The 17,078-nt window shown below is 46.5% G+C and overlaps 1 protein-coding gene across 8 annotated transcripts in view; it reads right to left on the reverse strand.

Annotated features, from left to right (window-relative positions):
- SETX (senataxin) overlaps window positions 1-11,111 on the reverse strand; it is a 64,861-nt gene extending 53,750 nt beyond the window's left edge. For 2 of the 8 annotated variants that reach the window (XM_060608293.3, XM_060608283.3), the window contains exons 1-4: window positions 10,257-10,444; window positions 3,790-3,973; window positions 2,715-2,925; window positions 382-491 (exon numbers count right to left, since the gene is read on the reverse strand). In XM_060608293.3, coding sequence (XP_060464276.3) covers window positions 382-491; window positions 2,715-2,925; window positions 3,790-3,966 — 498 coding nt within the window. In that variant the 5' untranslated portion in view covers window positions 3,967-3,973; window positions 10,257-10,444. Of the gene's footprint in view, window positions 1-381; window positions 492-2,714; window positions 2,926-3,789; window positions 3,974-4,303; window positions 4,420-9,306; window positions 9,423-10,256; window positions 10,445-10,975 lie in introns of those variants that run through there. The other 6 variants (XM_060608288.3, XM_060608289.3, XM_060608285.3 and 3 more) reach the window with 6 other exon arrangements.
- Window positions 11,112-17,078: the final 5,967 nt, after the last annotated feature.

Consider the following 17,078-nt stretch of genomic DNA (forward strand, 5'->3'; position numbering starts at 1 on the left):
GTGGCTCTAGAAGGCCAGTGCCGGAGAGCATCTGGCCGTACTGTCAGCTTTCTTTCACAGGCAGGGGAGAGTCTACTTTGTGCACAGGCCCGGACTCTGGTTCTCGGCCTTTCCTGGACTACACCCGGAGCTACTGTCATCCGGCAGAAACTGCATGCTCAGCTACCAAGAGCCACCCGGACCTAGAGGTTTCCACCGTTTATCACGTGGTGTTTCTGCTGCACTGCTGGTCCCGAGAAACGCTTACCTTTTGAGGGGTGTGATTATACATTTTTAACGGTTCAATATTTTAGACAAAATACACACCGAAACCCTCTATTACGGCTCTCTCTATGTGCAAAAATAAAATATATCCTCTCATCGCCTGCCACTCATACTCACCATTTCATTGGGATGGACCAGAAACAAATAAATGCCTGGATGTTTGTCAAAAACCTGAAAGGAGCAATTAGCTTGTTCCATCCGACAAAGTGCTTCAACACATAATTCGTCTAAATAGAAAAAACAAGACAGTAAATATGAGACATAAACCTTATCAACTTTATCAAGAGTCCGTGAATCTGGCTCCTTCGGTTGTTCTGTAAGTAAATAAAAAGCTGTTCTTTTCCTTTTTTTTTCCTCAAATGAGGCATAAAAATGTTGATAACGTAAGTTCAATGACAGTGTTTACTCGCCTGAAAGACTAATCTTGTGCGATTGATCACAGTGTGCTCCTATGAACTACTGTGACTTTACCGGTATACATATATTTTTTTCTTATCTTTGGCATAATTAGCATAATTATATCCATAGGGTATCTTCTCAAAAGTATGATTTTAAGTCCAGTTCCATTAGCATTTTACATTTCGATCCACATGGACTTTACTTGGTACTGGCGTGATAAAGTGAGCCTTTCCCCCAAATGGCTATTGTGTCCTACTCTCGTTTACTGAATAATTCACTTTCTCCACTGCTTTGACATGCTCCCATCATCTAACACTAAGTTCCCCAAATATTCTTGGTTTATTTCTGGAGTCTATTGTTCCACAAGTCCACCCCTGCTTGACTGTTCTAATTCCTGTTGCTTTATGGAAATGTCCACACGGCTCTTTCAGAAGCGTCGTGAATAGGGGCGCCTGGGTGGCTCAGGCGGCTGAGTGTCTGCCTCTTGATTTCGGCTCAAGTCATGATCCCAGAGTCCTGGGATCAAGCCCCATGAACCTGCTTGAGAGTCTCTCTCTCTCTCTCTCTCTCTCTCTCTCTCTCTCTCTGTCTCTCTCTCTCTCTCCCTCTCCCTCTGCCCCTTCTCCACTGTTTGTGCGCTCGCTTGCTCACTTTCCCTCTCTAAAAAATAAAAAACACAAAAAGAAGTGTCTTGAACAGACTCATACCTTTACCCTACCCCTAATGAATCAACTTTACTTTGTCAAAGTTCAAAGAATATTGTCAGCGACAGTGGATGGCTTTTGTGGAAGAGTGTCGATAACTGGCAAAGCAGGAAGGAAGCTCTTGGGTATTGACGTTTTGTTTCTTGATCCGGGTGCTGGCTACATAGGTGTGTCCAGTTTGTAAAAACTCACCATTTATGTACTTTTCTTGGATGTAGTATTCATTAATAAATGTTTGAAAACGGACCTGTTAGCATGTTAAACACAATTTACTTACAGTTTATTTAGAAAGAAGTGATTTAGCTAACCAAATCTTTAGATGTGCTTTTCAGTTTACTGAAAATTCAGAGAATAAAGAAGTGAAATAACATCACCAGGAAGCGATCTGAAAAATCCAGGAAGTGCATTATTTCACAGGGCACCTATATGCTCTCAATAAGTCAAGGCTAGAGCAAAAAAAAAAAAAGTTTCTTTGTGTATGTATAAATAGACTACTTTGTATTCAAAAATATGTACAAAATATGAGCCAATGCAATAGGTGGTCCCTGAATGGATTCTTAAACAAAGCAGCCAAAACCACATTTTGCAAGTACTGGGAAAGTTTGAATACGGACTAGATACTAAATGATTTAAAGGTATTGCTATTTGGAAAAGGAAAAAAAAAAGGTACTGCTATTTTGTTAGATTGGACAGATCACGTAACGTCTTCACTTTTATGAGATTCACATTAAGAAATACAAGTATAAATGACCTAAGTTCAGGCAGCCATGATATGCCATGCCATAATAATAAGCATTGCTACAGACCAGTAGTTCTCAACCAGGGACGATTCTGCCTCTCCCCTGCCCCGCCCTCTCCACACTGCAGGGACACGTGGCACTATGTGGACACAGTCTGGTTGTCCTAAGAGGGGCAGCAGAGAGAGCAGAGGGCTACTGGCATCTAGGTGGCAGGGGCCGGGGAGGCTGCTGAACATCCCACAATGGACAGCACAGCGCCCACAGCAAAGAAGTATCCCGTCCAAAACATCCATGGTGTCAACGTTGAGGAACTCTGCTATGGACAAATTACAAGAATGAAAAGTAACCGAATGGATAGAGGAGTAAACGTGTGATAAAGCAAATACGGCAAGATATGAGCAGCTGCAGAATCTATGTGGTGGGTACGCGGTGTTCACCTGACCACTCGCTTTTCTCTGTGTATGGAAACTTCTATCAACAAAATGTTGGGAAAAAAGATGAAGTAGCTTAATGATCTGTTTAACGGATTTTCAATACAGATAAAACGGAGTTCCTGCAGTTCTTAAAATAAGACTGATTGAACTCGTAGAACACCCAAGATACTCACTAACACGCTCGTGTAAAAGCAGATACGGATACTTCAGGATTTCAAGAAGAGGAACCCGAAGCTTATTTTCAAAGTCTTGGCCAGTGAAGTCAAAAAGCTGTGCCTCTCCATTGTTGTCTACTATGTACAATTCATCATCGTCCCCAATTTCTGCCTTCATGGATTTTTCAAAATGATTTATGAGACGTAAGGTTTCTAATTCCCACAAAACCTATAGAGAAAGAAAAGTGGGAGGTAAGCTTTATATCTTATTATCCAAAAATACTGGATGTCACGATCTTTTTAGAAAGCCTTCCCCTAAGTATAAAAAACTTCAGAAGTTTCAAGAAGTAGACTACCACATTAGATTCACTTGAAGAAAAGTCACTAAACGTGGCCACTTTTTGACGTATGAGGCACGTACGACATGAGGTGTGCAAAAACTGCTTTCATGAAGTTTTACTATAAATATAGCACTATGCTTTATCAGCTATTTAAAAGGGAACGAGGAGCGCACCTGGGTGTCGGTTAAGCGTCCGACTTCGGTTCAGGTCACGATCTCGCGTTTCGAGGGCTCAAGCCCCGCGTCCGGCTCTGTGCCGACAGCTCAGAGCCTGGAACCTGCTTCAGATTCTGTGTCTCCCTCTCTCTGCCCCTCCCCGCTCCCACTCTCTCCCAAAAATAAATAAAACACTTAAAAAAATTTAAAAAAAAAGAAGTTTGCACCACGTACCCATGAAAAAATGAAAAGAGAAAAAAAGAATCACCAACAGAAAAATAACCCAAGCCACTCAGACCCGTGACCGTAACACTGTCAAATACACGGCCGTGAAAAACAAGAAAAAAACGATGTAACGCTGTCAGATATACGGACGTAAAGAACAAACTGGAAGCAAAAGACAAAAACCCCACACATCATCTCATCCAACTGTTTTAGATCCCAATGGCTGAAAGCGAGGGATCACGAAAGTCGGCTGAGGTTTGAATTCCGTCTCATCGGTCAATCCTGCTTCCCGAACGCACCCAGCCGAGTTCGGGTCGCTCGTCTCCCTAGTTATCGAGCTCTGAAGCGTACCGTCCACCCGGCGCACGTTACCTCATGCAGGAAGGGCAGGTCGTCGCGTGCTCTGTGGTACTCGGCCACACACTCCAGGCAGTAGCAGAGGTCTTCGTCGGCCGTCTGAAACTCCCCGGCGTGGGTCCTGGACGCGTAGCGCCTGAGGAAGTCAGCGGTGGAAACACCACCGGGCGTACACCAACAACACGTGCTCATTCTGCCCCTGTGCGCAGAAAAGACGACACCTGGAGACTCCCGAAAAATGGCACTCCGGGCCTTTCCGTGTGACCCTCCCCTTCGACTCAGAACGTGCCCCCGCCACCTCAAGAATGGTCCGCCGGCCGGCTTATCAACTGGGTCCACTCAAATCTGAGCCTCCCCTTAAAAACTTCATCTTTGGCACGTAAGAAATACGAGGAAACGAAAGCGCTCTGCTAGCACAAAAACCAAACCAAGGCAATCCAAACCCACCAGCATGGAACACACGGATGTGCTACGGAGGAAGCTCAAGACCACGTGGTACTGACGCTGAGCCACGGAGACAAAGACGTACCGGGGCTCTCAAAGTACAGCTTTGGGAGTGTTCTCGGGATGTACTGGAGCCAAGTCAAAAGTTAAGGGAACCTTTCACGTTCCTCGAAGACACGTTTTCGAGAAATCCGTGGAGACCTAAAAATCCGTAAGTATTGATCCACACCAGTCACAAGAACTCAGAGACCTCTGCCCGGGTTAGAAAGTACAGACGCACGAATCTGCACATACGTGTGCACGAACCTACGTGCGCATGAACCGCTGCACCGCTCGTCAATGCGCAGTCAAGTGTAACAGCTAAAATGTTAACAACCTGTTGCTACTAAGTACAATCTCTGAGCTCTCCCACCTTCTGCCTGTGTGGTAATACCAGAGACTCCACCATCCAAACTCACGAGAAAGGGTCCAGATAGAATAATTGTCCAAATCCTAGCAGTCTCAAAAGGAGCGAACAGGAAGGTCCCAGGAAACAAGCGAAAATCCCAAGCAGCACGGGTGTCGGAGGTTTAAATGAAGACGTACTAACGAGGCAGAGGTTCATCGGAACTACAAACAGCACGAAACCCTGCGGATGAGCAAACAGGACGGAAGCCCAAATCCAAAGAGCTCTCCAGCTCCAACGAGGCGTAATAGAGAGAAGACGCTGTATGTGCATCGCACGCTAAATGGAGGTGAAAGTAAATACGAAGCTCACAATCAGTAAGCAGTGTGTTACGGCTCAGCAAGGACACGCGGTGAGCCTGGACGTACCTCAAAGTACTCAAAACACAAAAGGGCTCGGGCATGTCACAGGAACACAGGGGCCAACCCGAAAGAGCTCTGGATGGCCAAAGCTGAGACAATGTGACCAAAAACAAAAACCAAAACACCCACTGCAATCTGTGGATTCCAACCCTCAGTCTAGACACACAAGAATCCGTACAGATGGAAACGACCGGATGAATGAACACAAGATGGGGGACCCACCGGACGCGCAGAAGAACTCCCAACAACACATATAGACGCTCAGGGTTCCCAGAGGCGGAGCTTAACCCCACCCCATCTTGAGTGTGGGCTGGAGGGTGTGGAAAGGGAGATACCGGAACACGACAGCGGACACACCTGGCAAACACACCCTCAACCAAGTGATCAGGGTTAACATCACAGGAGTTGACAGCCCCCCACGTGAGGTACTGAGGAAGGAACTTCCGCTCTGGACAGTATGCTAGCTACCCCAAAACCCGCAACCCAGGAGAAAAACCCACCGGCCCAAAGTCAAAAAGATCTAAACAGCTGTCAGCCAGTCTGTAACAAAAGCAAGAAAACCACACCCAGGAGGAAGGAAGCAAGTCTTCTTTCCTATGAAAATGATCAGTCATTGGGAACTGGGCCAGGAAAATATCTAATGAGCCTGATCTTCAGAAACGGCCTGAAATGAACTGTCCAACGGATGTAAGATACAAGCTTCAAGGGGAAAAAGTTACAACCCCGACTGCAGACTGTATGCTAAAAACTAAGCCCGTCTCCTAAGGGGATGGACCTAACTCATGCATTCTCATCAGGGGTGAAATCATCCTCAAGGAGATGAAAACTGGTTAGTGGGACACAAAAAAAAATCCTGCCTTTTTTTTTTTTTTTTTTAATGTGTAAAGCACAAATATGCCTAAAGTACATAAAGGGATATACAATGTATTGGTGGTTTAAAATTAAGGGGAAATGCATGGGGTAGAAAGGTCTAAAGTTTCCTCTCAGGGAAGGAGAAGAAACCATAAAAGATTAAGAAAAATGACCCAAGTCACTGAATACCTGGGTACAGAAACCCAGCAGCGTGACGTTTTCAAATGCATCATCATCATAAAATTCAAGAGCGCAAAACGCCTGCTAACGGGAAATCAATGACATCTTGACGGAAATTTTATTTCACTGCTGAGGCTTTTTTGGCGTAATGCCAGATCCTAAAATAAGCTGGTTTTCAAAAAAAAATCCCTTATTTTCTTCTTACTTCCATGATTAAGTAATTATACATAAACGCATAAGTAAAATCGGATATGTGCATCTGTCTTCTGAATTTTTAAGATTAACTATTAATTGTACGCTTTCTTCACCCTTCTAAAAAGAACTCAGGGTGGCTTTCAACATTAAAGCTAAGGAGGACATACAGAAATGGACATTTAGAAAACACACAGAAAACAACATTCAAAAGGAGGTATGGAAACTCATTTAGAAGAAAAGCTCACTACGTCCTAGATTAGGAGCTTCCTGAAGAGCAAAAAAACGAGTTACACAATCCTCATTTGAAAAATAAAAAAAAAGCATGCTGGCTCAGCTGGAGAATCCTGCCCTTTCCTAAACACTAATTCCAATTCCATTAGATTTTACTAATACCCACCCTGTGCAAGGGGGCCGCGAACTAGGGAATACCAAGTAACACATGAGCTTTGCAGAATACAAAATTATGTTTTTCAAAGCAGAGTGTGTTAACTCTAAAAGGCCAATATCATAATATTGTAAGTTAAAAGTCTTCACACACTGTTTTTTCCAGTGATCTATTTCAGCGTGGGGAGTGAACTTAGAAGCAGATCTAAGAACAGAAAGTGAAACTCTGGAGAATTCTCAAACCTCAGTTGCCTCAAGCAGGATTTTTGAAGTCAATCGAAAACTTTGAAAAAAAAATTAGGGTCTGAAGTACAAATAAAATGTTGTGACTTTAAAATAATTAGCAGTTAAAAAAAAAAAAAGAAAGAAACTTTCTACTAAGAACATTAAGGAGACTTCTGTATTTCACTCACTCACAGAGCTAGCCTATTTCCACACCCCAGAAAGCAGAACTAAATTTTCTTGCTTGCCATATAACAGATGGGTACCACGGAGTCTAGAATACAGAAAACAGTGCTAATAGAGCATGTCAACAACAGAAAGTGTTTCCAGATTCCTCTGCAAAGGCCATAAATGGGTGGTTACACCCCCAAATCTAAAATTATCATTGGCCCGAGCATCTAAATGGGGTATATAAAGTAGCTTTTCTTTTGGGAGAAAATCTGTTGGTAGATGACCATAAATCCTTGAAGTTTTTGCCCAACTCAGTCCTTCTGGAAGGCCTGAGTTTTGTTCATTTCATCCGATTTTAACTGCTTGGAACTACGACTGAGCCACAGATGGTGGTGCCCGAGGAACCCTCAGGCTGCAGAACAGACGTTAAGAGCCACACTCGGCGCCTCAGAAAGAGAACTGATTCGTCACTAACACAGGATGCTTCTCCAGGGTTACAGACCGACTTTCCAAAGACCTGCCTTGGGGACACCATTTCTCAATATTAGCTGGCCAGACACCTCAAACGACAATCACTTTCCTCTACCTTACCGAGCTAAACTTCTTGAAAAAGTAATCTGGATTTGTCTGCTTAATAGCTCCCTGGCGATCTGGCTTCTACCCTTACATTTCACTGCATGTTTTCCCAGGGTCCCTAGTCATCTCTGTATCACCAAATCCAACAGAGTTTTTTCTCTGCCTCCTCTAAAGCATATAAAAATTCTTGACCATGCATTCTTTAGCTAAGACAGCACACCATTCTCCTTTCACTTCCTCTACCCAATCTCCTTCACGGTCACTTCTTCCTTTGTTCCCCTTCAAATATCAGTTTCCAAAGGCTTGCCTCAGGACTCTCCATCCCATTTCTCTTTCTGGGTGACCTAATTCAAACCACTTTTTCCATTACTACCTGTAACGGAAGAAAGCATGTAAAACTCTCTCTCTCAGTGTGACACTTAGCTGTCATTCAGGCACTCAATAAACGACAATTGCAGCCTAGCCTACAGTCTCGCAGATACATTCAGTATCCCAACTGCACAGAGCTGGCATCTCAAAGACAGAGACAGAAGGAAATCCTTCCCTTAAACCCGCGATTCACCCCTATATGCTCTCTACTCGTGTGACATTACCGTCCCTTCTTTTCAAAGACAACGACCCTAGATGTCCTCCCTTAGCATCCATCTTCAATTCCAGGGTCTCCCTCCTTAATTGTATCTACGCTTTATTCCGAGCGACGCTGCCACCCCCTTAATAGGATGTATTTTCACCATTTGTCTGGATTGCAGAAGCCTAAATAAATAATGGCTCTTATTTCATCCACCACCAATTCTTCCCCCAGCATGCTGCGGAAGGGGAAAGCAAAAACTGACCTTTGAACTCCCCCAGTTTCGGGATAAAATTCACATTTTTTGACCTGACTGCAGAAGGCCCTCCGTTATCGGGCTTCGGCATCTCTCACGGTCCCCCCCTACTTGCTCTTCCTAAAATGCTGCATGCAGGGTGTTTGGCCTTTCCTGCTTTCAGAGAAGCTCGCACTGAACACCCAACATTCGCAGCTCTGCCTGGCGCTCAACCCTCAACGCACATCAGACTCAGCAAAGGAACTTCAAAAAAAGATGAGATAAGGCCGCCTGGGTGGCTCAGTCAGTTAAGCGTCCGACTTCGGCTCAGGTCATGATCTCACCATCCGTGAGTTCAAGCCCCGCATCAGGCTCTGGGCTGACAGCTCGGAGCCTGGAGCCTGCCTTGGATTCTGTGTCTCCCTCTCTCTCTGACCCTCCCCTGTTCATGCTCCGTCTCTCTCTGTCTCAAAAATAAACATTAAGAAAAAAAAAAAATTAAAAAAACAAAAAACAAAAAACAAAAAAAGATGAGATAAATACAACTCAGATTCGTTTTTTTAAAAACACCTCAGCAGTGATTCTGAGAAAATCTGAGAGCCTCCCGTGTGCAATCAACCCCTGTACCTCATCACATCTGAGGGCTTATCTGACCCATCCTCGCCCTTCCGCTCTCAGCCGACGCTCCTACCCCCTCAGGACTTTGCACATCTCAGTGCACTTGCCTGCGCGGAGTCGAGCTGTTCACTTTTTGTCTCCCACCCCTACCACACATTTGCTGCATCCCCACCAATTGTCAGTCTGGGGCACGGATCTGCTTTGCATATTTTTACTCCGGTGCCTGACACCTATTCAGGGATTGAAAACCATCTTAGATGTCGGCTTAAAAAATAATTACCTGGGCTAACGGCCTACAGAGAAGTGATCCTCTCGGTGGAGATTCCTAGGCTTATTTGTGAATGGGTGAGGATTTGCACTCATGTATACCCAGACTCTGGGCCCAAAAGAACATTTCTGAAACAGGACGGGCGAGGGGGAAGAAAAGGAACAAAACTGATGAAGTGGTTTTTATACTCCATCCGGGTTTCATTCACGTCCACCCTATGAAGTCGGGCCAGACGGTACCAACCGGACAAGCGGCTGCGGCTCAGACAGCCTGCCCGTGAGCACCCAAATCTGCAGAAGCGGTGCAACTGCGCTCCTGAGCCCACAGGACGCTGTCGCCGCGCACGGAACGGCTGGGCACTTCGACAAACAGCCCCCAAATCAGCACCCGCGGGTAGATTCAGCCCTCGGCCCGGAACTCGTGTCCGCCACTCCAACCGGAGCACTCCTGCTCCTAACGGGGGAGGTTCTTCCCCCAGAGCCCCGCACCCGGTGTCCAGCGCGCCGAGCCCGTCTCGGGCCCATCGCAGCCCCGAGAGGTGGGGCGGCGGACAAAGCCCCCCGGGCAGTGCGCTCCAGCGCCTTCAGGTGGGGAGGGGAGGACTCGGGGGAGCCGTCCGGGAGCAGCACTCTCTCCCGAGGGGGAGGAGGACCCCGGGGCAGCAGGACGGGGCTTTCTCCGGCGAGCCCCCGACTCATCCCCCAAAGGAACTACGCAGTGCCCGGACCAAAAGCAGCTCGCACGACACCGCGGAGGAGACGACGGCGGGGGACGGGGCGGGGATCCAGACGCCCGGGACCCCGGGGTGCAGGAGGCACCAGGGGGCGGGCTGTCCCCGCCCTCCTCGCGTCGCTGCCCTCCCCCCGAGGAAAGCGGCCCCCCCCCACCCGCGCCGCCCCTCCCCCACCCGCCGCCCGGGCCTGACGCGCCGCGACGGTTACTCCACGCGGCCCCGCGCGCACCTCACGCCCGCCGGGCCCACAGCCTCGAGCCCGCCGCGCTCTCCTCACCCCGCTCGGCCTCGCTTCGGCCGCTAGCCCACCTCCATGCCTCGGCTCAACAGTCGGCCGAGGGCGGATGTGCGGGCAGCGCCTCCGTTCCCACCCGGCCACCCAACCCGGCAGCGCCGCACGCCGAGGCCCCGCCCCTCCCCCGCGCGCGGCGTCGGCCGAACGCAGGCTCCGCCCCTCCGCCTTCTTGTTTTGGTGCGCGGAGGGGCGGAGCACGGGAAGAGACGCACCGCGGCTCCGCCGGGAGGCCGAAACGCCTGGCGCTTATGTCACTTCCGGGATGCCGGTTCCGGCCAATCGGGAGCGCCCTACGGGGGGGGAGGGGCGTCGACTGCGGTGCGCTGAACCTGGTCCCGTCCGGGACTCCCTTCCGGTCAGGGTCGGACCCCGACGCGCCTAGCCCCGGGGCGACTTAGGCGTCTAGCCTCTACCCTTTAACGGTCGTTCCCTTTTCTGATCTTTGCAACGCCCCGGGCGTTTCAGCACGGTGTGTTACAGATTGAGGGGGATTTTTTTTTTCCTTTTAGATTTCCTTAAATTCCTAAAATATAATACGTTAATCAACACCTAATGGGGAGAGGGAGTTCATACTACGGGAAAGGGGTTCACGAAGTACCGTAACAGCAATCGCCACCGGAGAGCCTGCCTGGTTTTTACCGCCTGCCACTGACCTGGAGGAAGAGAAGCCGCCCCTGCCTCGACTGAGGGCAGAGGCGGAAAAGCGGGAGAGGGACAGGTGCCGACCAGCACCACCGAGGCCGGAGCTGCGGCTGCGGTCCTGCCTCCGGGACCTGTAACCGAAGACTGAGCGGGCGGCGAGGGCGGGGGCGAGGCGAGGAAACTTATAGCGAGGGGGGCGGGGCTTGTGGGACCTCGCGCAGGCGCGCGCGAGGCCAACGACCGTTGCTCGCCTGGTTTCTCGAAGCTTCTGTAGCGTGCGGACAGTTGGCTGTAGCCACACGAAGCGCTTAGGTCACAAAACTGTTTCAGACCTTACTCGTTATGTGTACGTCCTCACTGAAGGAGTGTGTTTACGCAATATTTGTTTGAAATGAGAATCTGGAGGGCTATTGGGGGAAGAAATTATTTTGAGGGATGAACAAAATGGTAAAAGTCACCGGGAGTTTGTACTTCCCTGACATCACCACCGTTAGGTAGATCCTTGCGGAATGCATTACTTAGGTTGTTACCAAAGTTGACATATGAAAGAGTTTTATTTTTAATTTTTTAAACGTTTATTTTTGACAGAGAGCACAAGCTGGGGAGGGGCAGAGAGAAAGAGAGAGAGACAGAACCCAAAGCAGGCTCCGGGCACTGAGCTATCAGCACACAGTCTGATGCGGAGTTCGAACTCACGAACCATGAGATCATGACCCGAGCCAAAGTCGGATGCTTAACCGACTGAGCCACCCAGGCGCCCCTGAAAGAGTTTAAAAGTGCCAAACTCCTCTCCACCCTGCTAAGGGACAGAAGACAGAAGACTACCTGGGATCCTGAACAGGGTGTGGGTGGGGGGTAGTGGGGGGGAGAAAGGGGTTGGGGGAGTGGAGGTGGGAGGAAGAGGGTGGGGAGGTGGGGGAAAACTCCCATGGACCTGACAGTTGGGCTAGGAACACACGACAACGTTCTAACTTCTTATAAAAGCCGGAAAAAAAAAGGTGAAACTTTAGATTGCAGTCAATTTTTTAATAGTTAACAAAATATCTGCCTTTATACCAAAGTGGTCATAAAATAGGATATTTGAGGGGCACCTGGGTGGCTCGGTCGGTTAAGCGTCCGACTTCGGCTCAGGTCATGATCTCACGGTCAGTGAGTTCGAGCCCCGCGTCGGGCTCTGTGCTGACAGCTCAGAGCCTGGAGCCTGTTTCAGATTCTGTGTCTCCCTCTCTCTGACCCTCCCCTGTTCATGCTCTGTCTCTCTCTGTCTCAAAAATAAATAAACGTTAAAAAAAATATGATATTTGATATTTTTAAGGAGAAAAGTGCTCGTGAAGGCAAAAAGTGCCTAAAGCTCAACCAAAGTCACAATTTCATCCTGTCTCCGAGCCGTCTCTGGGCCTTTTAATTCCACATTTGTTTTCAATCTGTAAATGATAAATGCTCGTTATTTCTATTTGGTCTCTTAATTGTTGAAATTTTTGTTATTTCTACTGATTGAAATCATCTTCACTTTTGCCTCATATTCCCTTAATTTTTTTCAACTCTACATAATTTATATTAAATTATACACAATAAAATACACGGATTTTAAGTGCATGCTTTGAGGACGTGTTAACGCCTCCATCATTTCATGTAAGCATCTCCAGTCATGATAAAAAAAAAAAAAAAATTTTTTTTCATCCCGCAAAGTGCGATGGGGACAGTGTCCACACTCACCCAACCGGACTGGTGACCTGATTTCTATCACCTTATCTGTCACCACCATAGATTCATTCAGACTGTTCTAGAACTCATTTTAATGGAATTATACGCTATGTACTCTTCTGTCAGTTGTCTTCTGTTCAATAAGAAGCGTGTGAGGGTCAGAGGTGTCACTGCATGTATCCTCAATCATTTTCATTTTGGAGTATGACATCATTAAATGAATATGCCACAATTTTTCTCATCTACCGATGGATATGGGGTGATTTTAAGTTTTCTGCAATTGCGAATAAAACTGTTATGAATATTCATGGGCCCGTCTTTCAATGTACATGTTTTCATTTAACTTGGGTAAATAACAAGGAGTGTGTCTTTACATTACATTACAGGATAAGTGTGTCTTTAACGTTATGAGAACCTACAATCCATTTTCCAAAGTGATTTTTACATCCCTATAAGCAAATGCAAGACTTCCGTTTGTTCCACAGCTTTGTCGACACTTCCTATTTTGAATCATTTAGATTTCAGTCGCCCCACTGGTAAAAGTATACCTCATTTGGGATGTCTGGGTGGCTCAGTCGGTTAAGCGTCCGACTTTGGCTTAGGTCATGATCTCGCGGTTCGTGGGTTCGAGCCCCGCGTCAGGCTCTGCGCTGACAGCTCGGAGCCTGGAGCCTGCTTCGGATTCTGTGTCTCCGTCGCTCTCTGCTCCTACGCCACTTGTGCTCTGTCTCTGTCTATCAAAAATAAATTAAAAATGTAAAAAGAAAAAAAAGATTTTCTCTCTCCCTTTGCCCCCTCCCCTATTGTGTATGCATGTGCACTATCCAAAAAAAAAAAAAAAAAAAAAAGTTGTGATTATTGGGAATTAGTAGATCTCGTCTGAATTGTTTGAAGGAGTCCTTTGACCATTTTGCTTGTTTGTTTGTTTTTTAAGGACTTAATCTTTTCCGAGCAGTTTTAAGTTCACGGAAAAATTGAAAGTACAAAGATTTCCAGTGTATTCACTGCCCCCCACGTATGCATAGCCTCCTCCGTTATCAGCATCCCTCACCAGAATAGTACATTTGTTACAACTGATGAACCTACACTGACACATCATCATCACCCAGAGTCCGTAGGTTTACTTTAGGGTTCACTCTTGGTGTTATACATTAAATGTACAGAGAGGTATCCATCATTATAATATAGTGGAGGGCTTTCACTGCCCTAAAACCTTGTGCTCTGCCTTTTCATCCCTCCCCAGTCTCACCCCTGGCAACCGCTGGTCTTTCTACTGTCTCCACAGTCTTGCCTTTTCCAGAATGTCATATAATTGAAACCACACAGTACGTAGACTTTTCAGTTCGGCTTCTTTCACTTACTAATGTGTATTTAAGGTTTCTCCATGTCTTTTCATGTCTTGATAGCTCTTTTATTTTTTTTTTTTTAGCACTGAATACTATTCCATTCTCTGGACGGGCCACAGTTTATCCATTCATCTACTGAAGGGCATCTTGGTTGCTTCCCAGTTTCAACAATTATGAATAAAGCAGCTATAGACATCTGTGTGTAGATTTTTGCACGGACATAAGTTTTCAGTTCCTTTGGATGAATATGAAGCACACAATCACTGGATCCTGTGCTAAGAGTAGGTTTAGTTTTTTTGTAAGAAAATACCAACTGGCTTCCAAAGCGGTGGCCCCATGTTGCATTCCTATTGTTCCACATCCTCCCCAGTATTTGGTGGTGTCAGTGTTCCAGATTTTGGCCAGTCTAATAGCGTGTAATAGTACCTCATTGTTGTTTTAATCTGCATTCCTTTGATGACATAAGGAGCATATACAAATACAAATACATATACAAATTTGCAACCTGTATTATCTTCTTTGGTCAGGTGTCTCTTCAAGCCTTGTGCCCATTTTTTCATCAGGCCGTTTGTTTTCTTATTGTTGAGTTTTAAGAGTTTTGTGTATATTTCCCTTAACAGTTCTTTAGCAGCGGTGTCTTTTTGCGAATATGTTTTCTAAGTCTGTGGCTTCTCACTCTCTTGACATTGTCCTTCACAGAACAGAGGCTCTTAATTTTAATGAAGTCCAGCGTATCAGTTTTTTCTTTCGTGGGTCATGCCCTTGGCGTTGTATCTGAAAAAGTCATCACCATACCCAAGATCATTTAGGTTTTCTCTAACGCGTTATCTTCTAGGAATTTTATAGTTTTGGGTTTTACATTTAGATCTATGATCAATTCTGAGTTAATTTTTGTGAAGGATGTAAGGTCTGTGTCTCTCTATATTATTTTTTTCTTTTTTGGGTGTGGACGTCCAATTGTTCAGCACCACTTGCTGAAGAGACCATCTTTTGTTCCACTGTACTTTTACTCTTTGGAAAAGATCAGTTGACAGATCATTTGTGGGGATCTATTTCTAGGCCCTCTCTGTGTTCCAGAGATCTACTTGTCTATTCTTTTGCCATGAGGACACTGTCTTAATTACTGTAGCTTAATTACCGTAGCTTTAAGTCTTGAAGTTGGGTAGCCTCAGTCTTCTTTGTTCTCCTTCAATATTGAGTTGGCTATTCTGTGTCTTTTGCCCCTCACTTAAACTTTAGAATCAGTTTGTCAATAGGCACAAATAACATGCTGGGAGTTTGAAGGGAACAGCCTTGAGTCTACACGTCAAGTTGGCAAGAACCAACATCTTGACAATATCGAGTGTTGCTATCCACGAACATGAAATACCTCTCCATCTATTTACTTCTTTGATATCTTTCATCAGAGTGTTGTGGTTTTCCTCATATAGATCTTATACATGTTTTGTTAGATTTATACCAAAGCATTTCACTTCTGGGGGTGCTAATGTATGTAAATGCTACTGTGTTTTTAATTTCAAACTCCACTTGTTCATTGCTAGTATATAGGAAAGCAGTTGATTTCTGTATATTAACCTAAATCCTACAGCCCTGCTATAATCTTTTATTGGTTCCAGTTTTTTCATCAATTCTTTTGGATCTTCTGCGTAGATGATAAAGTCACATGTGAATAAAGATGGTTTTAGTTCTTCCTTCCCAGTCTGTATACCTTTTATTTCCTTTTCTTGCCATAATGCATCAACAAGGACTTCCAGTATGATGTTGGAAAGGATGATGGGAAGGGACATCCTTGGGACTCCTGGGTGGCTCAGTCGGTTGGGCATCCGACTTCAGCTCAGGTCATGATCTTGCGGTTTGTGAATTCGAGCCCCACATGGGCTCACTGCTGTCAGCGCGGAGCCTACTTTTGCCGGAAGCCAAGCTGTCCAACCGGCCTGATGGCAGGGCCCGGGCGCTGGACGGATGGGGACTGCATGGCGGTTCACTGAAAGCGAAGCTTCTTGCATTCCCGATTCTATGTAATTTGGCCTTAGCCTTGGTCGGGGCAGCCCCCCCACCAATGAAAGTACCCGGGGATTTGTCGGTGGGGGAATTGCCCACGACGGGCCCCCCGGGAAAAGAACCATTGGGGAAAGAAAGAAGAGTCCGCAGGGAAATTATGCAGCCCTACATCCAGCCCTCGCCACCCCCTATATATAAAGACTCCTCTGCCTAAAGGAAGGGTAGCCCCACATATTTCCCAGCCAGGGAGGGGGACAGATGGGTTCGAAATCCCCGCTCTGGCAACAAAGGAATGTATCTATGGATACAAGTGACTCCGACCCCTGGGCCCACTTGGCCCCCAGGAGGCATTCCAGATGATGATTGGACCTGGGGGGTTAAGGTACAGAATGGTTCATTAGTTCCTAGGTATACATTGTCTCTCTGGGAGCGCATAAGGCGCGGGTTCCCAGGGCCCTCTGGGCTCCCTCCCGGCACCCCAGACCAAAGCGAATACTTTTGTTCCTTATACAGCAAATGGTTCAAAGGAACAATTAAGAAGTCATGTCGCTGTAAATGTTCCACTTGAGGTGTTGAGAGCTAGATGACCTTTCGGGAAAATAGCGAAGCAAATGCCTTATAGACAAATGTAGATACATAATGAAAGCAGTATGAAGAAATTAATCAAGAAGCAAAAAGGCAGGAGGGAACGTTACAAGAAAATAACTATGTTGTTCCTTGATGGGCGATGACACAAAGGAACGTTTTTAGAATCAGGTAATGCCGAGATGATGCACGCTACAAGGAAATTGCTAACAAACATAATCCCACGTTTGCCACGGTAAAGCGGCCAGTCTAACCCACTGCTGGACCTGGACCCCGGCACACTTTGGACCCTCTGTCCCCACCCCCCAGCCCCCCTCACCCCTCCCCTGTTTATGCTCTCTCTCGAAAACAAATAAATCATTTAAAAAAGGGGAGGGGGGGCGGGCGCATCCTTGCCTTGTAACTGACCTGAGTGGGGAAAGCTTTGAGTTTCTCGCCACTGAGCGGGACAAAGCTACATAAGTCTTTCCTCTGGCTT

Source organism: Panthera onca, chromosome D4, assembly GCF_046562875.1.
Source record: "Panthera onca isolate mPanOnc1 chromosome D4, mPanOnc1 haplotype 2, whole genome shotgun sequence".
NCBI lineage: Eukaryota > Metazoa > Chordata > Mammalia > Carnivora > Felidae > Panthera > Panthera onca.